General features: G+C 48.8%; 1 protein-coding gene across 2 annotated transcripts in view; it reads right to left on the bottom strand.

Annotated features, from left to right (window-relative positions):
- Nucleotides 1-26,855, bottom strand: part of EVL (Enah/Vasp-like) — a 123,225-nt gene that overhangs the window by 41,201 nt on the left and 55,169 nt on the right. For both annotated transcript variants that reach the window (XM_007455641.1, XM_007455642.1), the window contains exons 2-3: nucleotides 21,381-21,549; nucleotides 11,393-11,570 (exon numbers count right to left, since the gene is read on the bottom strand). In XM_007455641.1, the coding sequence (XP_007455703.1) occupies nucleotides 11,393-11,570; nucleotides 21,381-21,549 (347 nt within the window). The remainder of the gene's footprint in view (nucleotides 1-11,392; nucleotides 11,571-21,380; nucleotides 21,550-26,855) is intronic.

The raw sequence follows: 26,855 nt of genomic DNA on the forward strand, positions 1-26,855 counted from the left end.
CATTCCTGCATCTAATCCTGAGCCCAAGGCCTTTAAAGGAAAGCCATACTCCCACGCGGAGCCTGGATGCTCTGAGGTGTTACCTCCTGCTCGTGACAAGCCAGCCAGTCTTCAGAACTCCTGCCACCAGCACCATGCTTTGCTGTACACCCATGATCTCATCTGAGGTGGGCATGACCACCCCATTTTACAGATGAAGACGCTGAGGCTGGGAGGAGTCCTGCCCAAGGCCTGACAGCCTACGGCAGCAGGGCTGCTCCTGGCCTCTCCCCTGCGAATGCAACTTCACGGTCCTGCCCTAGAAGCCCAGGCACTGGGACACAGGTGCTCCCAGCACCCCTCCGGGGGCTCCAGAAGCCCTAAGGTTCTGGGGAAACGGACTCCCGCCTCCAGTGCTGGCTTTAATGGTCTCCTGCTTGAAGCATTCTTGGGCCCCAGACCCTGGCAGTCTGTGCGTAAGGCCCAACATGCCGTGGGGGGCCCTCTGGGCCGTCTCTTCCACTCTTCCCGGCACACTCAGGCTCGGTCACATGCACATGACATTGGCCCCCTCCCCTCATCACTGCTGGTGACCTACTGGGAGCGTCTATGACTCTGGGATGAGTTGAGGGTCGCTGCATCTTTGGATTTGAAGAGTTTTTTTGAGGTCTTAGCGGGAATGGAGGAGGGGACCCTCAGTTTTGGTCTGGGATCTTCCCACTCTGAGTGAGCTACAGGACAGCATGACTCTGCCCACTGGGAGGGTGGACTGGATGTCACTGGAGAGAACACAGACAAGCCAAGCTCTCAAGCCCTCCCAAGCGCCACCTTCCAGGCTCCACAGCTCTCTTCCTAGCCCCACCCTGGGTCTGGGTCCCAGGGAAAATCCTTCTTTAGGAAGGAATGGGTGTGATGTGGGACAGTGGGAGGAGGCTTGGGCGCAGGCGCCAGCTCCGCCCCAATGTGCTGTGCAACCCGCACAAGTCCCTCCCCTCACTGGGCCCCAGCTGCAAAACGGAAGCCCAGCGTCCTGACGTCTAAGCCCTTCTCTGGTCCCACATCAGTGCTGGCCGGGCCTCCACCATCTGTCCTCCACACCTGTGGAGGCTTGGAGGGGGAACATTATTCTCAAAAGCCCACTCCCGCCAGAGGGCTGGAGGCCATCAGCCTGGGGCCTTGCATCCGGTGCCACCAGGGCCCTACCCTTCAGGAACAAGGAAAGACAACTAGATGGTGACTGCGGGAAGTTCGGAGAGAACCTAGTTTAATGAAAGAGCGCTCATCTGCTGACAAGGAACAGCAGTGCCTGTGAGGGGGGCAGAGCAGAGGCCTGGAGGAAACAAGCTTTATTTACCGGACACCTACAGGTACAGGTGTCACACAGGAATTGTGTGGGGTGATCCTCCAGCCATCAATGGTATTATTATATCCATTTTATAGCCGAAGTGACTCGTCAGGGTCACACTGCTTGTGAGTAGCAGAAATTTGAACCCAAGGGTGATACTGTGATTTATAATAAGAAATGTATATTTGGTCTTCGTACACTGTTCCCAGCATATAGCTCCTAAAACCCTTGTAATTTCCTAAATAGGAGCCAAAGGGGCATCTTTCATGATAACATTCAGTCTTCTTCTCAATTCCTGAAACAGCTTCAGAGCATGGAGGTGAAATGGGTGTATTCTAACAGGCCCTTTCAACCACCCTTGAGTTGATGTTAATGCAGTGACTTTTGATTAGAGGGCTGGAACTTTCAGTCCCCATGCTCTCAACCTCTACGGAGGGCAGACTGGCTAGAGATTGGGTTCAATCACCTATGGCCTATGTAATGAAACCCCCATAAAAAACCCCAAAGGATGGGTCTCAGAGATCTTGGGTCGGTGACCATGTGAAGGCTGGGGAGGGTGCTGCCCAGAGAGGGCACAGAAGCTCTGGGCCCGTCCCACACGCCTTGCCCCGCGCATCTCGTCCATCTGGCTGTTCCAGAGTTCCATCCTTTTCTAATACACTGGTCGGTAACCCAGCAAGTCAGACATTTCTCTGAGTTCTGCAAGCCATTCTAGCAAATTAATTGAACCTGAGGAGGTCACAGGCCCCTCTGACTCATGGCCTGTTGGTCAGAAGCACAGCTGACTGGCTCCTGAAGGGGGTGGGGGCGGTCTTTTGGGGCTGAGCCCGTAGCCTGTGGGATGCTGCCTGCAGGCAGTGTCTGGACTGCTTGGTGCGCTGTCGGAGGGACGCGGTGCCGGAGCACAGGCGTGCTCGGAGGAGGCGCGGGAGGAACGCATGGCTCTCCTTCACACCGTGGTGCCCTGGCTCCAAAATGTACATTCCCCGCCCACCCCCCGCCTCCCGGGGGCCCCACTGCCTCTCCTGCTTGTCTCTGGAGAAGAGAAACAGTGTTCAGATCCCAGCCTCCCTTATCCAGCTGTCACTGTTAGGTGACGATCCAAGGAGATACCAGACGTGACGAGGACGGAACTCGTCTCGTTTTTACAGAACTTCTAGCCCTTCCTTTCAGACTCAATGGCCCCTTTTTATTACAAACATTTTATAACACTCCCTGTATTATACTGAAGTGAAATTCAAAGATTATATAACCTACCTACATAAATTAGAAAAAAATAATAAAGGAGAGAAGAGAGAGAAGTAATCAATAATCAGACAACACTGCACCACATAAAAGCTCAGACAACTACAGGAGGAGACATCATCAGTCAGATGCTGGCACCACCCCCAGACACTGTGACTGCTACTGACACAAGCGGTTGCAATAATGCGGTGCTGTGTGTGTATCTCACCAGCGATCATGCTGGGGATAAGATTTTCCAAAAGAGAAAACAATTCTTGGTAAAGTTACAAACAAACTAAAGCACAACTTTCTTTTGAAGCACGTGGTGGTTGCATTCTTAGAAAATTCAGCACATACTAAAACTGGTATTAAAAAAAAAAGGAGGGGCTTCCCTGGTGGCGCAGTGGTTAAGAACCCGCCTGCCAATGCAGAGAACATGGGTTTGAGCCCTGGTCCGGGAAGATCCCACATGACGCGGAGCAACTAAGCCCGTGTGCCACAACTACTGAGCCTGTGCTCTAGAGCCTGCGAGCCACAGCTACTGAGCCCACGTGCCACGACTACAGAAGTCCATACACCTAGAACCCGTGCTCCGCAACAAGAGAAGCCACTGCAATGAGAAGCCCGCGCACCGCAACTAAGAGTAGCCCCCGCTCACTGCAACTAGGGAAAGTGCAGCAATGAAGACCCAATGCAGCCAAACATAAATAAATAATTAAAAAAAAAAAAAGAGTGCTTTTTCTTGCAACACAGTAAAGTTCTGTCTCAGATAATTAAGTTCCTCGCCTCCACGTGTTTGGTGGGACACGCAGGATGGTACAGGATCATGCGGGGCTGCCCAGCGCACTGTGATGCATCCAGCGCTCCTGGCCCTCTGTCCACCAGCCACCAAACGCCTCCTCTCCGCTCCCACACTGTCCCCGTTAGAACCACCTGACTAGTCCAGCCTAAGCACCGACGCCCACACAGCAGAGGAGACACGCCTGAAGCCACAGGCATTGCGGCGGCCGAGCTGGCCAACAACCAGATGCCCGACCTCCAGGCCAGGCTCTTCCCACCGAGGGCGGAGCTTCCCGGGGAACCCAGACGCTGTGGCTGGGGGAGCCTCTTCCTTAGTTGGACGGGGCTTGGCTGGTCGCCATCACAGCCTTTCATGCGCCGTGCAGCGCTGAACGCCTCAGAATCCGCCCATCTTACAGATGGAGAAACCGAGGCACAGAAAAGGGAGGTGTTTGCCCAGGCTGCATGTAGGTGAGCAGCACCCAGGCCTGCTAACCTCCCGGCCACCATGGCCTCTTCCTCCGCGGAGCCAACGGGGCACCACACACAAAGGGCTCTGAGGGCCTCTGGCCTGGGGGGACCTTGGAGGACAACCAGCACTGCATGTTTCAGACGAGGAAACTGAGGCCCACGGAGGTCACTGCGCCGATCAAGGGCGCACGTGAGAAGCGGAGCTGCGACCAGAGCCAGACCTCCTGAGTCCTAGCCCAGAAGAACAGAACTTGGGCTCCTGAGATTCAGGAGGTCAAAAAGGCTGCTGCTTCTCACACACATCTCCTGAGCTCCCTGTGTGCCTCTCCGGCTCTGTTCGTGGAAACTGGCTGGTGACTAAGGCTACACCGGTCCTACCACCAGTAGAACCAGTAAGGTGGCGGGGAAGCAGACCCCACAGAGGTGTTGTGAGTAAAACACGTAAGTATACCGGCAGAGGGGACACGCAGGGCCGAGGGTGCTGGCTGTAGCTGCCCGAGACGGGAGGCTGTGGGGTGCGGCTGCAGGTGCATGGGCCGGGTGCTGGCACGACCTGCCGAGGTCTGTGCTCTCCGGAGCTGCCACAGAGCCCTCGGGGAGGCCAGCTCCCTGCTGTCCTCCCCCTTCAACCAGAGAAGTAGCTGCAAACAGCAAAACAAAAACGCTCCAGTTTATTTTTTATTTTATTTTTTTTTTCCGGTACGCGGGCCTCTCACTGTCGTGGCCCCTCCCATCGCAGAGCACAGGCTCCGGACGCGCAGGCCCAGCGGCCATGGCTCACGGGCCCAGCCGCTCCGCGGCACGTGGGATCTTCCCGGACCGGGGCACGAACCGGTGTCTCCTCCATCGGCAGGCGGACTCTCAACCACTGCGCCACCAGGGAAGCCCTCCAGTTTTTTTGGAAAAAAAACTTGGCTAAGTATTTCTAAGAGCCTTCCCATCTTTAAATTTATTTCTAAATATAGGTCAATGAGGGAATTATTTATCTACACATTTGCTTTTCCAACAAAAGAGCCATTTTTTTTTTTCATGTTACCGAGTGAACCATTCAGGGAAACGCTTTCTCAGACAGGCACCCAGACACCTGAGAGCTTGAAAACAGCTAGGTCTTCTAACTCCTAGACCCCCTCCCTGCTTTAAGAAGCCAGATGAAGGAACAGCCAAGGAATCTCTCTGACCTACTGACATGATTCTAGATTCTAAACAGAAAGAAGTTCCTCCAGCAGAAGTAAAGTTCCAGGGAATGAAAGAGAATGAAAGTGAATGTTTTCTTCTACGTCTATGCAGACGAGCATGAATAACAACGACTCCTAAGATACAGATGAGGTAACATTACTTCACAGCAGCCGGGTGAGGGAGGTGTATTTATTATCCGTCGTGAGCCTGAAACACACTACATGAGAGCAGACTGCCTCCACTCATCTGCCAAAGGAAATAAAAGATCTCTTGGTCATTAGAGGACGCACCTGCTTTGGGAGTGGGAAATTTTGCAGACGTGACTAAAGGTGCAGGAGGTTTGCAGCCCTGCGTGTTGTACTGCACTTAATTAAAGCTACTGCTGAAAATAATGGGAAAAATGAAATCTCAAATTAGCATATGAAAGATGATCATCATACTAGTAAACAAAAAAGCAAATTAAAATGATACGTTTTCCCTTCTCTTGTGTTTGCTAAGATTATAGGAGTACTAAGGCCTGGTCCTGGTGCAGGCTCAGCAGTGGGTGACCATCAGCTGGGCTGGACACAGTACAAACCAGTACTCTCATTCCGGAAGGTGTATTCAGCAAGATACGTCAAAGCTTTAGAAATGTATGTATTGTTTGACTCAGAAATATCCCAAGATATAATCGGACAAGTGTGTAAAGATGAACATGAGACACAAAGCATACATACAAAGTAACATATAAACATACAAGAGAGCCTGAGAGCCTGTAACAGCCCTCTGTTACACGAATATAGTAGTGAAAAATGGGGACAACTTACTTACAAGCCAAAGGCCGGTTAAATTGTAGTAACGTCTCTATATGGCACTCAGTGCAACACTCTGGCCACTTAAATGGTGAGGAGATCCGACTCCCTTGGCACAGAAGGACATGCGTACCATAGTGCCAAGTGAGAAAAGCTTACAAGACAGTACATACAGACTATTTCTGGAGAATAGCTCTTCAGTCATATGTGAACACAGACAACTCTGGAAGGCTACGTAAGTGTTAACAGCAGTCATCTCTGGGTTTTAGGATCAGAGGTAATTTTTTGTTTGCTTGTCTGTATTTTCTATTTTTCAGTTATAAACAAGGACTACGGATGATGAGGGATGCTGCCTCCCAGACGTGCTATAGGTCCTTCGGGAAGTAAAGAAGGACATTCTTCCGTCCAGCATCTACACAGGGCTTTTCCTGCTTCTAGCATCGGCCACAGTGACCACATCTGTAAGCAGTGAACTAGCATTCACTCTGTCCACACAATATACATAAAACCTAAACCATTAGGGCTAGAAGGACCTGTAGAGAGCTTGATCAAGTCTGTATCCCTCCTTTCAGAGACGGGGAAACTGGGGCCCCCAGAGAACTGACCTGTTTAAGGTCAGAGGCAGGCTCACATGGAAGCATATAGAAGCAGCTGCCTTTATAAGGCCACTAAACCGTGAACTGAAGTCTGCTAAGAGAATGAACTGTAGCGGGGAGGGAAGCTGAGCTGGGCCGGGTGGCCAAGTATAGCCTGTAAACACTGCCGCCCTGCCTGGCAGCTGGCGGCTTTACCAGAAGGTGGTGCACGCCCACTGAGGACAGCAGCCGCAGGGAATCCAGGTAGCTGCATCAGCGGTGTGGGAGCTGAGACGGTGCAGACCTGCCTGCACCGAGGCCCGCGTCCTCGGTCCTCTTTCTGTAGCAGCTGTAACGTGCCATGAGCCATGCTCACTGCCCTGACCGAGCCCCTGTGATCCCCAGAGCAAGAAGCCCACCTGGAGCTGTGGGCTCAGGCTGGGCCCAAGGCTGGCTGACCCTCCCCTCTGACCTACTGAGGTGCTGCAGAGTTGTAGAAAAAAAACTGGATTTCAAACCAGGAGCCCTAAAATTGAGTCTCAGTTCCACTGGAAGACTCTGGCAGACATGTCACCTCTTTTAACCCCAAGCCCCCATCTGAATAAATGTGTCTAACAGTAGCCGGCCTGACAACCTGTGGGAAATAAAAGCCAAATTATAGGCTCTTTAGAGTATAAGAAGTCCTTTCTTAGCCAGCTGAGGCCTACCTGTGGGGCTGCCTGGTTAGTGGGAGCCCCTTCCCTCAAGAAGTGGGAGAAGATCCTGGTAAGAAACAAAAATCCTGGGCTTTGCAGAGGAAGCCTAGATGTTATTATTACTATGGTCATTATCTCTGCCATCCAACTAGACCACAGAAGCCCCACTCGGAGTCCCCCTAAGCACACACACCACCCACGGCCATCACACCCCGTCACGGAGCGGCGCCCCACCGGGAGGCCCCGTTTCCGCCAACGTCGGCACTCCTTCACGCAGAAGACGGCTGCGCATTGGGAGACAGACGGCTCCTCCCCACACCCCAAACTACCTCCAGGTGCCAATTTCTACAGAAAAAGCCCCAAGGACCCAGTGGCTGACTGTCCCTATCCACCGAGATAACCCCTGAACCCAGAGCCTTGTGGGTCCCAAGAGAACCCTGAGCCAGCTCTGCACTCCTGTCCCTACCCAGGGAACCGAAAGCACCAGGCAACAGGACCATTATTTAATTTGTTGATTTGACTTTTGCGAAATTGGCTTTAGGTTCCCTAGGTTGGGCCTGAAGTTGAAGAATGAGTATCCAAAACTCACTGGCGTAAAAAGACAGGTTTTGTGGGTACCAAGGAACAATGCCAGCAAAACAGATCTCTCAAGGGTCTCTCTGACTCTCTACTCTCTCTTCCACGTAGAAGTCAGGCAGCGAAAACATTACTCTGTTGCGCCCGTTCTTTCTCCAGAATAATGTCAAGAACTCTGCTGAACAGTGGGTTTTACCATGGTGACAGGCAGGAAGGAACAAAGAAAGAGCAGAGTCGTGACCTGTCCTCAGCACACAGAGGGTACAAACTGCGAGTGGGTCAAGTCCTGGGTGTACATCCAGGTAAGCCCCTCCCCTCTTGAGCACCGGCCTCCTAACCCAGCCACGTTGTGTGGGGACTCACTTCCCAGGGCTGTGGTGAGAATCAGGTAAGAGAAAGGGGTGTGAAGACCGGGCGGCCACGATTTGCTCTGCTTTGCTTTCAGGTTCGTATCTAAGCATCTTGTGTCTGCCAGGTTTGTTGGACCCCAGGAGGCCACACTAGTGTCGCTCACGCACGAGGGGGAGGTGGGAGATGCTGATGAGACCCTGAGTCTCAGAAAGTCCACGATCCGATGGCCCGAGCCCCAGATGCCCAGCACGGGACCGGACATGCCAGTGAGGAGGGGAGGGAGCAGAGGCGGGCACTCACGAGGCGCCAGGCCCCATGCCGGGCAACTGAATCCTCTCCACAACTCTGGAAGTGGCACTTATGACCCCACTTTACAAATAAGGATGCTGAAGCCTACAGAAGATAAGCAAATTCAACAGGACCAAAGGGGAAAGAACCAGTATTATTCACGCTCTTATCACATACCAGGCACTGTACACTAAGTACTCTATAAACATTTTAAATTTAACCCTCATGACAACCCTAGGAAGTAGGGTTTATTACCCCAAGGCCACAGGTGGCAGAGCAAAGACTCAGTATAAGATCTCAGTGCCTCCGAACACATGCTTTTCTCACTACACTTGACCCCTGAACAACGTGGCGGTCGGGCTCTGAGTCTGCATGTGTGAAAACCTGCGTGTAACTGCACAGCTGGCCTCCACGTCCACGGCTCCTCACCCGCAGATGCGACCAACTGCGGATCATGTAGGGCCAGAGACGCATTCATGGAAAAGAAACCACTGTCAGTGGACCGCTTGGTTCAAAGCCGTGTTGGTTCAAGGGTCCGCTGCACGGAAAACCGCCTCCCGCCGAGGAGGGTAGAACACAATTTGCCAATACAGAGGAGATTTGATAGAAGCCTCACAATTATCCTGCAGCAGAGGCCTCCTGTGGTAGCTGGTGGAGAGGCTGCCTGTGCCCTGCCCACGCTCTGAGGCCTGAACTACAGGTCATGGTGGCATAGCCGTATCATGGAGTGGCACTCCACAGTGACAGAGCTGGCTGCAGAGACACATGGGTCCAGGGGCGGGTCTCTCAGACGTAATGTCGAGGGACAGAAATCAGGCCCCAAAGTGCACACTATATGATCCATTTACACAAAGTTCGAACACAGGTAAGAGTGCTCTGCTGTCACAGAACTTGACATCCTGGTTTTCCTGGGAGGGGGCGGAGGGATTTGGTCCCTGGCAGGGCCTGGCAGGGGTTCTGCATATGCATATGTACAAGCTCATGGAGCTCACACTTCAGGATTCTGTACGGTACAGTGGGCTACACCCCAGGTGAAGAAAACGCTTCCTCCTCAGCGGCCCCACGGTCTCCCCTCCACCAAAGGCCGTGGAACCAGGATGGGCGACTACTACCCATGATGAAAGTTTCAAGTCAGGCCACTGTCACCTCGTGAGCACACATCCACCCCCCACCCCAACAAAGACACCCGTTCAACCCAGAGGAGACGCAGGAGGTCGGGGTTCTGAATCTGAGTTACTACCTGGCACCGGGAAGTTATTTCTTCATACTAGGTCACACGATTCCTGTCTGAAAATGAGGGCTGGATGAGCTGATTTCCTTGTGATTCTATGGTGAAGTTAAAAAAATAACTAGTAGTTGCTTTGCATCAGTCATCTGAATAAATTAAAACCCTTTCCCCCCCCCCCCCTTAATGTATCTGTATGTACAGATAAAATAAAGCTTAACTCCCACATCCCGGGGCAAGTGAGGCAGCTCGGATCAGAAACCTTAAACTCAGCTCACTCCACCACGAAGCTCAAGGCTTTTGGGTGGAAAAAAAGACAGCTGACTACGCGGTTATTTGGTGCCTACAATGTTGCAGGCAGGCCCTGCACTCATCACTCACACCGCTGTGGTTCCTCGCCACGCACCCCCAGTTCTCAGCAGAAAATCCACAAACCCTGGGGCCTTTTCACAGTGGGGACAGAACTCTACAAGTGCCGGTTCTATGCACGACCTGTGGGAAGCATACTCAGAACGTGTTCTTTATTTTCTTACAAAAATTCGCCTAGGGTTTAAATTGGGTCCCAAAGCTCCAACCTGTCAGGCACAATAGATATTGAAAAGCCAGCCATCTCCCTCCAGGTTCCAAGTACTATGTCTCTCCACTTCCCACCCCAATCCTGGCAGCAGTAGCAGCAGTGACAGTAACAATACCCACAAATACTAATACTGGGTGATTAATACGTGTCAGGCAGCCTGCTAACAGACATTCAACTTCATTTAAACGTAAGAACAACCACATATCACCCATCTTATAGCTAAAGAAATCGAAGCCTAGAAAAATGACCAGGACTCAAGGCCAGCAGGGCACCCCGAGGCCCAGTTCCTCACTACCACGCCCTACCAAGGTAAGATCTCCAGCAAAGTGCAAGACTGTCTCTGTGGCCACCAAGATGCCAACATCCTGGAAGGCCTCCGACCTCCCTCTGAAGCTAACACTACAAATTTCAGCCACGTGTGTTTCTGCTCCTTTGCTTTACCTGCCCTGCATAGAAGCTTTTGCTAGCGCCACTCGCCGCCCCCAGCCCACTGTCTACACCCCAAGTCTTCCAATTTGGAGCCTTTCACTGTGCAATCCGTGCCACCCTTCTAATTCCACATCCAATCTCTTTCCTATTGGCACCGCAGTCTGCAGAGACACTGCAGTGTTCTCTTTCCCAGCATGTGCTGGGCTTTCAGGCCCATGTGCCTTCGTATTTGCTGCTCCCTCTGCCTGGGATGCCCACTCCCACCTCTTTGCCCTTCAAAACTCCAGCTCAAATGTCACCACCCGCTCAAAGCCTCCCTTGGCAGCCCATATGGGCAGTCCCTTATTTCCCTTTCTGTGTTCCCCAAGCCCCTGCCCTGCTCATACCTTATCAGCACACTTATCACAGTACGTTACAGTTGTTCATGAATCCGCCTACTCCAAGATACCAAGTGCCTTGAGGGAAAGGACTCCACCTACCCATTTCTTACCTATTCTGTCTAGTCAGTTTCTAACACTCAGTAAATGTTTAGTAAAAGTGTGCTAAACATATGCATAATTGAATACAAGAACACATTTTTGCTTGTTCCCTCCGATCTATGCCAAACATGTGTCTAGAATATCGAATTAGGATGACAAATGTAAAATGCATCTGGACACTTGGCTTTAGGAACACAGTACAAATCTGTATCTCACCAAGGGCAAAAAAGATGTAAATGCCATTCTCTCCTCCTTCAAATTGCTAACATAGCTTTAAATCTAGAGTCAGGCAGTGGGTTTCTCTGAGAACCCACAAAGCAACAGCTCAGTGCAGCTGCAGGGCAAGGACACCCAGGCAGCCAGAACTGTAGGAGGGCAGAGGTAGAATGAGAGAGAGTCTAGGCACCAGGCCAAGACAGAGCCCCGCTTACCTCCTTCTTGGGAATTCATGATGTTCAGGGCAAACAGCATGGCATTGGAGAACGTGGTCGCCTCTTCCTTACTTGCAAAGTTTAAACCATAGACCTGGCGGGCATCTCGCCACTGGTGGAAGGTTGGCGTTGCCTGATTATACTTCAGCCCTTTCACGATTGAATAATTGATCACAACCTGAAAGGGAAAAGAGAGAGAAATACGTGTAAATAAATAAAAGGTAAGTGAGCTGGAGGGAGCTGTGTGGGGCAAGGATATTGTGTCCCCTGGGGCTACAAGAGGACAGGGGGACGGGGATGGGGTCAGAAGAAGGGGAAAGCACGAACAGGTAGCTTTTCAACATGATCTATACAACACTGAGGGTTTGAAAACCAGTTATTTCATTTAGCAAACGAAGAGTGTGGTCGTGACCACCACATGAGAGCCCTAAGCTGGGAGTCAGGTTCCCTGGGTCCTGGTCCTGCCTCCCAGCCATGTCACCCTAGGCGGCACCGCACTTCTCTGGGTCTCAGTTTCGCCAGTTATAAAATGGGGATAATGATCCTGGCTCTACTGACCTAATGGGGTTACTGCAAAGGTCACATGGTGACACATATCTTATGGAGACTTCTAGATATAAAGATCCTTAAGGGCAAGAGTCTTTTCTAATTCATATTTATGCCTCCCATAGCCCTCTGCAAAGTGTCTAATACTTAGAATGCACTAATAAATGGGTTATTAGTTAAAAGGACAACTATCCATTCTTTTGCATGTGGCTATTCAGTTTTCTCAACACCATTTACTGAAGAGACTGTCCTTTCCCCACTATATACTCCTGACTCCTTTGTCATAAATTAATAAAACCATATCCGCATGGGTTTACTACTGGGTTCTCTATTCTGTTCCGTTGATTTCTGTGTCTGTTTTTATGCCAATATCATGCTTTTTATTTACTATAGTTTTTAATTACTATACTAAAATTACAGTAATATAGTTTGAAATGAGGGAGTGTGATGTCTCCAGCTTTGTTCTTCTTTCTCAAGATTGCTTTCGCCATTTGGGGTCTTTTGTGGTTCCACACAAATTTTAGGATTATTCTTCTAGTTCTGTGGCATTTTGATAGGCATTGCGTTGAATCTTGTTGATTGCTTTGGGTGGTGTGGACATTCTAACGTGAGCACAGAGTCTGCTCTCTTTTCCTTGGTGAGTCTGGCTGAAGGCTTCTCAGTTTTGTTTACATTTTCAAAGAATCAGCTCTTAGTTTCCTTGACCTTCTCTATTGTCTTTTTAGTCTCTATTTCACTGATTTCTTCTTTTTTAAAATGATCACCTCCTTCCTTCCTTCCTCCTTCCTTCCTCCCTCCCCTCCCTCCCTTTCTTTCCCCGCCCTCCCTCCTTCCTTTCTTTCTTGGCTGCGTTGGGTCTTCGCTGCTGTGCATGGGCTTTCTCTAGTTGTGGTGAGTGGGGGCTACTCTTCACTGCAATGCGCAGGCTTCTCACTGCGGTGGCTTCTCTTGTGGCGGAGCGCGGGCACTAGGTGCGCGGACTTCAGTAGTTGGGGCACGTGGGCTCAGCAGTTGTGGCTCATGGGCTCTAGAGCTCAGGCTCAGTAGTTGTGGTGCACAGGCTTTGTTGTTCCGCGGCATGTGGGATCTTCCCGGATCAGGGCTCGAAACCGTGCTCCCTGCACCGGCAGGTGGATTCTTAACCACTGTGCCACCAGGGAAGTCCTATTTCATTGATTTCTGCTCTCATCTTAGTCATTTCCTTCCTTCTACTAACTTTGGGCTTCTTTTGTTCATCTTTTTCCAGTTCCCTGGGGCGTAAAGTTAGGTTGCTTGTGACTTCTGTTTCTTGAGGTAGGCACTGACTGCTATGAACTTAGAGGTAGAATGCAGAACTGCTTTTGCTACATCCCACAAATTCTGTTATGTTATACTTCCATTTTCATTTGTCTCCACGTACTTTTTTTTTTTGCGGTACGCGGGCCTCTCACTGTTGTGGCCTCTCCCATTGCGGAGCACAGGCTCCGGACGCACAGGCTCAGCGGCCATGGCTCACGGGCCCAGCCGCTCCGCCGCATGGGGGATCTTCCCGGACCGGGGCACAAACCCGTGTCCCCTGCATCGGCAGGAGGACTCGCAACCACTGCGCCACCAGGGAAGCCCTGTCTCCAGGTACTTTGTAAATTTCTCTTTTTGATTTCTCCTTCAACCCACTTCTGTAGCATGTTGTTTAATCTCCACATACTTGTGACCTGAAACCATAAAGCCCCTAGAAGAAAATATAAGTGGTAAGCTCCTTGACACAGGCCTTGGTGATGATATTTTGAATCTGATACCAAAAACAAAAGTGACAAAAGCAAAAATAAACAAGTGGGACTACATCAAACTAAAAAGCTTCTGTATAGCAAAGAAAGCCATCAACAGAATGAAAAGGCAATCTACTGAATGGGAGAACTGTTTGCAAAACATATATCTCTTAAGGGACTAATATCTAAAATACATAAAGAACCTGTATTGCTCAATAGCAAAGAAACAATCCAATTAAGAAATGGGCAGAAGATCCGAATAGATATTTATCTAAAGCAGACATACAGATGGCTAACAGATACAAGAAAAGATGCTCAACATTATTAATGATCAGGGAAATGCAAATCAAAACCACAAGGAGATATCATCTCATACATGTCAGAACGGCTTTATCAAAAGGACAAGAAAGGGCTTCCCTGGTGGCACGGTGGTTGAGAATCCACCTGCCAATGCAGGGGACACGGGTTCGTGCCCCAGTCCAGGAAGATCCCACATGCCGCGGAAAGGCTGGGCCCGTGAGCCGTGGCCGCTAAGCCTGTGCGTCTGGAGCCTGTGCTCCGCAACGGGAGAGGCCACAACAGTGAGAGGCCTGCATACTGCAAAAAAAAAAAAAAAAGAAAAAAGAAAAAGACAAGAAATAAAGTGTTGGCAAGGATGTGGAGAAAAAGGAACCCTTGTGCACTGTCAGGGGGAATGCAAATTGGTGCAGCCACTACAGAGAACAGTATAGAGGTTCCTTAAAGTTAAAAACAGAACTATCACATGATCCTGCAATTCCACTTTTGGGTATTTACCCAAAGAAAATATTAACACTCAATCAGAAACATATATGCACCCCCATGTTCACAGCAGCATTATTTACAATAGCCAAGATATGGAAATAACTTAAGTGTCCCCTGATGTATGAACAGATTAAGAAACTGTGGTATATACACAATGGAATATTACTCAGCCATAAAAAAGAATGAAATCTAGCCATCTGTGACAACATGGATGGATCTCAAGGGCATTATGCTAAGGGAAAGAAGTCAGACAGAGAAAGACAAAAACTGTATGATCTATCTTGCATGTGGAATCTTAAAAAAAAAAAAAAAGCTCATGGATACAGAGAACAGATTGATGGTTGCCAGAGGTGGTGGTGGTGGGGGTAGGGAAGGGCGGGGGAGAAATCAGTCCTACAGTGAAAAAAGAGCGAGCAAGTGAGAGAGACGGAGGCAGAGAAACACATGTACTAAATTAGCTGAAGAAACACAACAGTTTAACTTAGTTGTTACATTTATACTGACACTGCAGCTTGGGCCAACAGCTATACCCAGGTTCCTCGGCGGTTCTCTCTCTGGGTTTAGCTCTAGATCGCCAGAAAAAGGGCTGGAGGTTTTGTGGCTACATGCATGATAAGAAGCACAGTGCCTTGTGGTCAACACAGCTCTTCAGAGGAGAGGGCATAATAATAGCGGTACAGTGACCAGAATGAGGGAGATAAGACCCTCTTCCTTTCTGCCGTGGTTAAGTCTGTAACAGAAGGTCTGTGTTTGTGTGGTTTTGGTGCTGCACTTTTAGTGGACATTAACAAACTAGAGCAAGCCAGAGGGATGTGTTTCAAATGGAAGGAGGTCTGGAAACCACATCATATCAAGAATGGTTGAGGGATACTGAAGCAAGATAAAAGAAGACTCTTCAGTGTATCACATACTCTTTCCAGGTACTTGAGGGGATGATCTGGGGAAGTGAGATATAGAATCCTAAGATTTGAAATCTCTGGTTGGCTATGTTCTCGGAGGGGGACTTAGAGGGAGCGGGAACTGGGGGAGGTGGATGCCTATCCAGAATCTAGAAACAGTGTGGCGTAAGGAACTCAGAGACCAGACAGAATGTCTAACTCAATCCTCCCTTTTCACAGTTGGGAAAACGGAGGCCCAGGGAGAATAAGTGATTTGTCCAAGGTTACAAGGTAAGTAATGGTAGAACTGAATTCAGAATCCAAGCCTGTAGCCCAGGACTTTGTGCTGCTTCTGACTGCCAGCATAATGAGCTGCAATCTTTCTTCCCATAATTCCTTCTCTGGTCCTAGCTCTAACCTCTAAAGAGCCTCAGAAATCGATTCTCCACTTTTAGAGATTTTCGGATATTGGATTGGGAGAGTGTGATAAAGCTGTTCCAGAAGTTCTCTGGGCTCTTTGCTGCATGCACATGGCTGGCCTGTCCTCCAACTGCAGCTCTTGGGTTACCATTTCTGATCCATCTACACCTAGAGCAGAGAGTTATAAAGGCTGCTCACTGAGTGCTGTGTCTGCTAGTCAGACACAGCCCACAAGGGTCTACGACTGCTCTGAACACAACTACCGTACTAGGTACAAGGACTGAGCAGAGGATTTTGAGGCAAACGGTTCAGGATTAAAATTCTGGCCTTATTACTTTGCAGCTGAATAAACTTGGAAAAGTCACTGGCATTAGCTTCTTATGTAAAATGAAAATATTATAAATAGTGCTGGACCGAATATCCTTGTGCGTATGTCTGTGTGAACATTCCTATGAGCAGAATTTTTGGATCAATGGACATGACCATTTAAACGTTTATATTTTCTGTTTGAAAAGATCTACTCTGAAACTTCTAAAGTGCCTTCTAAAAAAGGAGAGTCCATGCAATGTTTTTTGGACATATGTGCAGATGACACATGGCCTATTTGTCACTTGACCATCTCGAGAGGTGGTCAGTGTTCATTAACTGACAGAACTTACGAGCTGATAGTTAAAAATCTCTGTACCTACTCAATGGTTCCATGCCCTTGTTTACTCTCCTTAGAGCATGTGCATTACTACAAGTCCACTTAGGGGTGTGGATCAGCTTCATTTAATACACTTAATACAGAAGACTGTATATTCTACTGTGGCTGCCTATAGTTTCTATAAATGTAAACTACGTCAGGTTGGTTAATAATGCTCTTCAAATTTTCTACGTCTACTTATTTTTGTCTGCTTGTCGAGTCAGTCTCTTGCAGGTATGATTAGAATCTCCGACCAGGCTTCTGGATTCCTTTATTTCTCCTTTTGGATCTGTCCATTTTTGCTTTATATATTTTGAAGATATATCAGAAGCCTACAAATTTAGGATTGTTATGTCATCCTTTTCAATCGACTCTTTTATCATTAAAAAGGTCCTTTATCTTCACTAATAATTCTTGCCTTGAAGTCTACTTTGTGTAATATTAATATAGTCACACCATTTTCTTTGGTTAGTGTCTGTTAAGGTTCATCTTTTTCCACTGTATTACTTTCAACCTGTGTCCTTATCAGCTTTATATTAAAACTAATTCTCCAAGCTTTGGTAGGACTATTCTAGACAAGTGCTGAAGGATAAAACTTATTTTACTTTTTTTTTTAACATCTTTATTGGAGTATAATTGCTTTACAATGGTGTGTTAGTTGCTGCTGTATAACACAGCAAATCAGCTATACGTATACATATATCCCCGTATCTCTTCCCTCTTGTGTCTCCCTCCCACCCTCCCTATCCCACCCCTCTAGGTGGTCACAAAGCACCGAGCTGTCCCTGTGCTATGCGGCTGCTTCCCACTAGCTATCTATTTTACATTTGGTAGTGTATATATGTCCATGCCACTCTCTCACTTTGTCACAGCTTACCCTTCCCCCTCCCCGTGTCCTCAAGTCCATTCTTCACGTTTGCGTCTTTATTCCTGTCCTGCCCCTAGGTTCTTCAGAAACTTTTTTTTTTTTAGATTCCATATATATGTGTTAGCATATGGCATTTGTTTTTCTCCTTCTGACTTATTTCACTCTGTATGATGGTCTCTAGGTCCATCCACCTCACTACAAATAACTCAATTTCGTTTCTTTTCATGGCTGAGTAATATTTCATTGTATATATGTGCTGTATCTTCTTTATCCATTCATCTGTTGATGGACACTTAGGTTGCTTCCACGTCCTGGCTATTGTAAATAGAGCTGCAATGAACATTGTGGTACATGACTCTTTTTGAATTATGGTTTTCTCAGGGCATATGCCCCGTAGTGGGATTGCTGGGTCATATGGTAGTTCTGTTTTTAGTTTTTTGAGGAACCTCCATACTGTTCTCCATAGTGGCTGTACCAATTCACATTCCCACCAAAGGTGCAAGAGGGTTCCCTTTTCTCCACACCCTCTCCAGCATTTACTGTTTGTAGATTTTTTGATGATGGCCATTGTGACCAGTGTGAGGTGGCACCTCATTGGAGTAAAACTTATTTTAGAGTATTTTATTTATTTACTTATTTATTTTTGCGGTACGCGGGCCTCTCACTGTTGGGGCCTCTCCTGTTGCGGAGCACAGGCTCCGGACGCGCAGGCTCAGCGGCCATGGCTCACAGGCCCAGCTGCTCCGCGGCATGTGGGATCTTCCCAGACTGGGGCACGAACCTGTGTCCCCTGCATCTCAACCACTGCACCACCAGGGAAGCCCAAAACTTATTTTAAAAGGTCACATTTCTTGTGTAAGAGCCCACAGTTAACAATGTCTGCACATGTTTTATTTTGTGAAGTGTAGGAACAAGTGGGAGTGTTTTCCGGTTCTCTTCAAGGAAGACCTTGTAACTCCAAATACTGTCTAACAGGTTTCTGAGGCTTCTGAGTAAGAATAGTCAAGAGCCCTTTACAGAAAAAGAAGCTGATGGTGGGGAATGGTCTTCCTGACCCACATGTTCACCTGGGTCTAAAACTCATAGGATCTACAGGTTGGCAAAGGCCTCTGTGGTCTCATCCAAATGTCGACCCAGTGATGGGACGTTCTTCCCAGGATGCTTACCAAATGGCCTGCTGGCTCGTGGGCTCACAAAGCAACACAGTCCCTCTTCCGTAGTGTGCTTCTAAGAAAGCTCTTCCTTTTATGGAGTTTCAATCGTCTCCATCGTAGTATCCACGCAGTATTCCTAGTTCTGTTCTCAGGGCTTCACAGAAAAAGTGAGATTTCTCCTCCACATGGAGAAGGAGCTCTTCAGAGATTTGAAAACTGTGGCCACGCCCCTTTCAGTTTTTCTCTTCTCCAAGTAAATATCTCTTGCTACTTGTTCAACTGTTCCACATAGTAATGCTGCTTTCAGACCTCTCACCAGTTTGGACGCCCTCGTCCTTACAGATTCCATTTACGGCACTCAGATTCGGTCCCAACGCTCACGGGGAAGTATGACCAGGGCAGAGCAGAGCACGACTATAACATCCCTCCTTCTGGGCCTCTACTTCTATTAGTTCAGCCTGAGAGTCACTAACATGTTTAGTGGCCATAACTCCTTCTCAACTAAACATCTTCTGGTTTCTTCACCTTTAATGTGAGATTCAGGTTAGACCCTGGCTAATGATACTATAACTTACCAGTCCTTTTCCCCACAAATGATCACCTGGTTTTATGTCCACCTATTTAGCAGAATGGGGGAGACAATTCTTACACCATTATCCTCATGGGGTTACTGGGGGACTGAAATAATAAACATGAACAGTGCTCTGTAAGCCGCAGAGAGCACTGAACGTGTAAGATACCCAGCTCTGGTTATAAAACCAGGAATCTCTTGTCTCTCTTAAGACGTTTGACCTTGTAATCCATACTGAGTGGAAATCAGACCTGTGAAAATCCATAGTTTCTCCTGGGTCCATAAAAGTTATTATGGACCAGGTTTCCTGCCACTTTCTCTAATACCTTGGTTTACTGAGAATCTCTTCTGTGTTCCTGGCTATTGTGTCCCACCCACCTGGGCAGAGTTGCAACCATGTCGCAGGAGCCTGTCTGATGAACGTGTCATTCCAAGTGGAAGGCTATGCTGGTAACTTCTCCATCAGGTCCCAGAAGATCTCTGAGTTCGAGGCAACAGAGTCTCTCTGAGTCTCCCCGGGAGATCACTGAGGACGGCTGCCAGTCCCTCCCTGAACGCAGGAAAGCTCTCCTTCCAAACGCGTCCCAACACGTGCTTTCCTCTGAAGGAAGCTGAGGCTTCCGAGAACCAGGTTCACGCTGGTTCCCACACACCATGGTATCTTCCTAGTGTGCCCTGCAGGGCAACCAAGAGGCATGAAGAGAATGGAAAACTTGTCATAATAAAAGCAGCCACTTAGGGAACACCCACTATGATTCAGGAACTGCATGAGATAATGGGCCTTATGTCAAAGGCAAGTACCAGGGTGGAACTGCCCTGGCTGTCAGGGAAATGTGTGAGATGTTTTTGGTTGTCGCTATAGTTGGGCCTAAAGATGTTATAAGTCCTGCAGCATATGGTGCAGTGTGCCACTAAAAGGCAGAGCTAGAATCAGTGAACTAGAAGAACAGGGAAGCAGCTTCTAGAAGGTTTTTAGAATAACCTGCCTATCCGTAAGGCTCATCAACAAGGGACAGGGATGCCCCTGAAGGTACCCAGAGTTCCAGGTCAGAAAAGACCACCTTTGATCAGGGGTTCTGCAGTGAGGAGGTCCCTTTTAGCCACAACAATCTGAAATTTAATAGGACTATTTTGGCAAAAGCAGAAACCCATTCAATAGGCAACACACTAAAAACAGAGTCCTCAGTTTCTGTTCTCTCTTTCCTATTTGAGAACACGATGATTCTTGCAAAGATAGCAGCAAACGTGCTGCTCAACTCAGCCAAGGGCTGACTGACAAAGGCTGCCTATTTAAGGCAGAGGTGTTCATAAATGCTGAACTACAGATCTGTTGATTTCACTGCTGAAAAATGTCCTTGTCCATCTCTAAGAAGAGAGCTGGAGGGAGAGCCTGAAGCCCTAACAAAGTCACTGTGGTGAAGCCACATGAGCCCTTTCTCCACGCCTCTATTTCAGTCCACGACACGTCAGATCACTCCGTCTGAGTCATGTGTACACGACTACCCCAGACATAGGTGGACTTACCTTGTATTTATTGGCACAGGTACTTACCAGGTACACTCACAAACTATCTCATCTGATTTGTCCAGGATGTACTATTACGGAGAAGAATGATCCCAGATTCTTTAAATCATCTTGATATTCCCCCCAAAGTAAGACTTAGGGGACTGGTGGACCAAAAATCTTCACAGCTGTATCACTTATGGGTACGCAGGCATAGAATAATACTAACACATTGGTACAATATACTTTTCAAAGCTGTTTCACATTTATTATTTTATTTATATTCTAATATGACAATAACACAGTGAGGCAGGCAGGGTGTGGATCACTGCCTGTGTAAGACAGCTGTGAAAAATGATGTTCAGAAAAGATACAGTTTGCTCAAGGTCTTACACCTTGCAGTATGAGAATACAGAGCCAGACACTGAACCCAGACCTTTGACTCTAAATCGTGACCTTGTTGTTCTCTGACCATTTTTCACCAGTGTGTGTATATGTGTGTGTGGGTGTGTGTGGTGTGTGTAAGGTGTGTGTGTGTGAGGTGTGTGTGTGTGAAGTGAGGTGTGTGTGAGGTTTTGTGTATGTGTGGTGTGTGTCGTGAGGTGTGTGTGAGGTGTGTGTGTGTGTGAAGTGAGGTGTGTGTGGTTTTGTGTGTGTGGTGTGTGTGAGGTGTGTGTGAGGTGTGTGTGTGAGGTGAGTGTGAAGTGAGGTGTGTGTGGTGTGAGTTGTGTGTGAGGTGTGAGTTGTGTGTGAGGTGTGTGTGTGTGAGGTGTGTGTGTGAGGGGTGTGTGTGTGCGAGGTGTCTGTGGGGACGGCCTGTCACCCCAGCACTCACCTGCTGATCCTGAAGCTTGACTCCAACGACTCTGAAGGTGTTGCTGGCAGTGTTGTGGTAGATGTTGATCCGGCTGAATCCCTGCTGGCCAGGTTTGATTGGTACCCACTTCTTACTGGTGTCATCATAGACCATCACGGAAGCCCGGGCTTGGCAGATACTCTGTTCGCTGCAGACCAAGAGAAAACGTTAAGCGTCAGCCTCAGTTACAAGGGATGGATGCTGGCTTTGTCCTTTTCTGAAACAGAGGCCAACTGCCGCTTGACACAAAGGAACTTCCTAGTTGCCAGAGCGTCCAACTGTCTGTGGAAGGGCCGCTCTGTGAGGTGATAAGTTTTGACTCTCCAAAGACCAGGGAGAGTGGACAGGAGGTTCTATGCAAAAGTTTTTTTGGGTTTTTTTTGCGGTACGCGGGCCTCTCACTGTTGTGGCCTCTCCTGTTGCAGAGCACAGGCTCCAGATGCGCAGGCTCAGCGGCCATGGCTCACGGGACCAGCCGCTCCGTGTCATGTGCGACCTTCCCGGACCGAGGCACGAACCCGCGTCCCCTGCATCGGCAGGCGGACTCTCAATCACTGCGCCACCAGGGAAGTCCCTATGCCAAAGTTTCTGATAGCATGGAAGAGACTCCCAGGTTCACTTTCAGGGGAAAAGGTGCTTGAATTAGAAAGGAATTACAGCTATAATTTGCCAACTGTCCACGATCTTCCAGGCACGGTGTTAAATAAGACAATGCACTAAAGCACATAAGCTTCGCAACTTATGAAGCAGCCATTTATTTCCCCCATTTTGTAGATGACAAGAGAGTGGCTCAGAGACTTGGAAAGATTTATACAAATTCACATAGGTACTCAGCGATTTTATCTGGGATTTCCAACCTGTTCTGTCTGACTCTAGAATACATGATATAGATAATATTCTCCACAACATCCAACAAAATGCTCGATTTATGATAGCACGATAGTGTGGCTTCACACATGCTATGTAGACAATAACATGATTAGGTGATCTCTTCTAAAGAACAGAGTGATGAAAACCAAAATGAATAGATGGTCCACCCTGCTTCAACGGAGACATTTCCAAGCAAACTCCCCTGTTCAGCATGTGACAGAAAACCAGGGAAGAAGCAAAATAAGCACCCGGAGAGAGAAAATAGTCATGACTGAAGTCAGCACACTGCAACTCCCGCCACAGCATGCAGGGCAAGGATCCCAGAGCCCACCGGCCTCTTCATTTACATATAAGCCTACTAATCTTAAACATTTACTTTCTCAGTCTCTAATATATTAGAATCCCCCAATTAAAAAGGTAAGACGGGCTTCCCTGGTGGCGCAGTGGTTGAGAGTCCGCCTGCCGATGCAGGGGACATGGGTTCGTGCCCCGGTCCGGGAGGATACCGCATGCCGCAGAGCAGCTGGGCCCGTGAGCCATGGTCGCTGAGCCTGCGCGTCCGGAGCCTGTGCTCTGCAACGGGAGAGGCCACAGCCGTGAGAGGCCCGCATACCCCAAAAAAAAAAAAAAAAAAAAAAAAAAAAAGGTAAGACGTCGTTGTCAAAGGTAGGCACACCAACAGCAGTGAGGAGTGGCTGTTAGCGGAAAGGGAGGCTGAAGAATTCGAAACGGAAAGTTAAAGCCCAGCAAGTCGGCGCCAACTTATAAAGAAGTGAAAGTGTGTGTAATTGTGATAATCGTGATGATGAGACCGAGCAGTCAGGAGAAAGTCACAGTCCGTTCCCTTCACCATATCTAAGAGGGCAGGGAAACCAAATATACGGAGAAGTTCTCTCCCCAGTCCCAGTGGTCACCAGGTGACAAAACGATGGTTTTCAGGAGACTGGCCCTCAGGGACCCAGAAACCTCAGCTTGGCCCAGGCAGCCTGCCTGAGGGCTCTCGTGGGCTGAGCTTCCCCAGGACCCGGCTCCCCTACGACTCCAAGACGGTGCAGGAGACACGTACAGATGGTCACCCCCTTGGCAACAATTCTGGGTGCGTGCACACACAGACCTGTCCATACAAATGCCCTCACCTCACGTTACACGAATCCCTACGTACATTTGATGGCTGTCCAGCCAACAACTTCACGTGCCGGCGCTCTCAGACCCGTTCCAGGCCTACGCTGCTCCGTCTCAATCCTTCTGCTGGCCCCTCAGCTCTGCCCGAGGGTGCAGGAGTCTGGGGTACACTGGACGCCAGCTGTCCACGCCCTGTGCTGAGGCTCCTTCTGTGGACATGTGTACTGGGAGTGAATTATGTGGGTTTTGTTGTGCAATTGTGCTACATCTTTTTTCTCATAATTCATTATTCATTCAACAAATAATTAAGGGGAAATCAGTAATGAGCCTAGCAGGCATGCGCTTCCCCAGAAGACAGCCATATCATACTGGCGGGGGGAAAAAAAAAAAAAAAAAAGAAAAACGGGGAAAAAAGAAAAACAAAAGGAAAACCAAACACAGCACTATGCTTTGCCTTCTCTGAGCTCTGGAGCCCGAAACCATGTATTTTCTACGAGAATATTAGGAGGAGTTGCCGCTCCCCTAGCTGAGTCTTAGGGGCCCTGTCCTCATGAAGTCGAAGGTAGGAATCAGAGTAAACTGTACACAGAATTAGACAGACCTTGGTTGAGATCAAGTCAGAGTCCCACACCAATGTAAACTAATTACTAATCAAGTTCTGGGCTAAGTTGTGTCACTTACTGCTACTCACGCACTTAGGCGCTCATGGTGACAGTGGGCAAGTAGGTGTGTGCTCTGAATGCTGGCTCAGGAGCTGGGAGAGGTCCTGAGACGTGGCACAGTGTTAGGTAACAAAGCACAGACTCGATTAAGTCAGAGGGATCTGAGCCAAAATCCCAGGCGTAGCGCTTACCGGCACGTGACCCAGAAGCCCTTGAGATGCCTCTTGGGGAGCAAACCAGGAAGGAACCGTGTGGTAGAGTCCCTGTGTGAAGGCCGTGGAGTGCCGCCCTTCTGATCACCTTCAAACGAGCCTGTTCTGGAGCAGAGCTGACCAGTGGTCCCAGCTGCTGCCCTCTGGACGCCCACCACGTCTGCACAGAGGCCACATTCTCTGGGCCACTCTCCGCCAATGACTCAATGGTGGCAGGGATGGCTGTCCCACGCAGGGCTCCTCACCAGGGGAAACCTCATCAGCCAGGCCCAAGTTTTCTCAGAACTGTGCTGTGGGCTGAGACGCTTCCTACTCAGTCCTTCTCGCCCCTTCTCCTTCTGCAGACGTCAGACCTGCATCTTGGCCTGAGGCTCTCTGGGCCTCTCTGCTCCCTCCATCCTTCACTGACCTTCTGATAAATCTCTAGAATCTAACCGTCCTGGGGGTCTTGGTGTCTGCTTTTGGAAGACCCAAAGTAACACAGCCTGCACGGTGCAGGCTCCCCAAGGGCAGGGACACAGGGGTCTCATTCTCCACTATCTCCAGAACCTGGCAGAGAGCAGGGGCCTAATGACTGCTCCCTGTGAAGAGAGCTCTGGAGAGGACCTAGCCCCTCTCCTGCTCAACACAGCACGCCTCCTAAAGCAGCCCGAAGAGCACGCCGAGCCTCTGAGTGGAACTGCTGACAACGGAGAACTCTGCTCTCCAAAGCAGCCTGTTTGTTGTGAAATGGTTTGAGTTGTCCTTGTTCTGAGGGTCAGCCCACTCCCTGCCTGCCCTCCAGAGGTACAAAGGGGCTCTGGACAGCTCTGCTAGTCTAGTGGACAACTGAAGGAACACCTTGGCTCTGCCATCCACCATTCACACAACGCAGCTACGGGCCCCTGTGCCACCCCAGTGAGTCCCCACCTGTCACATGTTCTCTTAGGATCTGGGTATGATACTCTTGTCTTTGTCTGACAAGCACAGATGCCAGTGAGTCTAAAAAACATTTAGTGATGCAGAGATGCATGTGACAGTCTCTGCTCACAGCTACTCAGGAAATAAGACAAATAGTTACACACCTTACTCAGCCTGGAGGGACTGGGGGAACGGGGGAGACTTTCTGAAGAAACCACGGTGTGGGTTTGAAGCTGAAGAGCTCTCAACCCCAGGCGGCTTCAGGAAGGGGATGTGGGATTCCGGGCAGGGGCGGCCAGCAGCCAGCGAGGCAAGGACAGCGCACCGCGTGCAGAGCCTACCTGGGGCACCACATACACCTCTCGGGGCTGTTCAACGGACGTGATACAGCACCGGACCCACCACCGTGCTTGCCCCTGCTAGGTGCTTCAACAACAACCACTTTTTTAAAAATTGTAATCACAGCCACAGGCTCCCTTTTTGTGTTTATTTATTTACTTATTTTTTTAGCAGTTTAGGTTCAAATTAAACTTGTGGTTAATCAAAAATCCCTATTTTTGTTCCCATTTGACTAGTGCTTGTCTATCTCTGCTTATTTTATTACCACTAACAAACCATAAGTGCAAGAAAATACTTGTTTACTTAAGATTCGTCGTATTATCCCTTCGGGATTTTTGTTTTGTTTTGCGGGAGTCAGCATTTTATTATTTTTTATTTTTACTGAGATATAATTGACATGTAACATTATATTAGTTTCAGGTGTATAACACAATGATTCAATATTTATATATATTGCAAAATGATCACCACAGTAAGTCTAGTTAACATCCATCACCACACCTAGTTATGAAAATTTTTTCTTGTGTTTTGTTTTAATAAACTCTTGATTGCTCTCCAGCCTAGACAGTGCCTCTGAGCGCCATACATTCACTGTCTTCTCGACACCTCCATTGGGATGAATATGCAAACTCTATACTACACGCATTATTTCACAGGCACCAGACACTTCATTTGTCTAAATCAGTTTTTTGAGGAAGGTTAATCTGGTAGACAAATATTAGAACGACTGAACTATTTTTTAAACACATACATACAAAATTCCCTTTACTAAATTGAAAAGGACTATTGCTACCCCTCCCCCCACCCCCAGCCCTGGCCCTATACAACTTGCGCCAAAGCTGGTCTTCCTGAGGGCTCATCTCGGACAGGCTGCCTTCACGTGAGCAAACAACCACTGACTAGTGGGAATCAGTCCAATATGCCGTTTGGTTTGTTCCACATGGTGCTGAACTGCCAGGCTGATGGACTTTTGCCCCCTGGGACCTAACAGGCTGCTCTGAGCTGCAGGTACAAGCAGAGTTTGTCTCCCAGGAGAAGGCTCTTTCAGAGCTAGCAGTCCAATTCCAGTCTCATTTTGGGCTTCTGTATGGGTATTTGTGGGCCTGGCAAAATATTCAAGTCTGTAACTTGCCTCCCAGTGGCAGGTGAGACATACACTAACAAAGCTGGGACAGCTCTTTCGTCAGGACCTTAGAGGAGGAAGACGGAATCCTCTGGGCCTCAGTTTCCTCATCTGTACAAGGCTAGTCTGACCTCAGGGCCCCCCTTAGACAGCCATGCGTTCGTGCTGAGCTCTGCCCATAAGCCCAGCCCCGGGTCAGCAGTCAGTGTCTTGTCACTGGTTCAGC

This window comes from Lipotes vexillifer, unplaced genomic scaffold (genome assembly GCF_000442215.2).
Source record: "Lipotes vexillifer unplaced genomic scaffold, Lipotes_vexillifer_v1.1 scaffold584, whole genome shotgun sequence".
Lineage (NCBI taxonomy): Eukaryota > Metazoa > Chordata > Mammalia > Artiodactyla > Lipotidae > Lipotes > Lipotes vexillifer.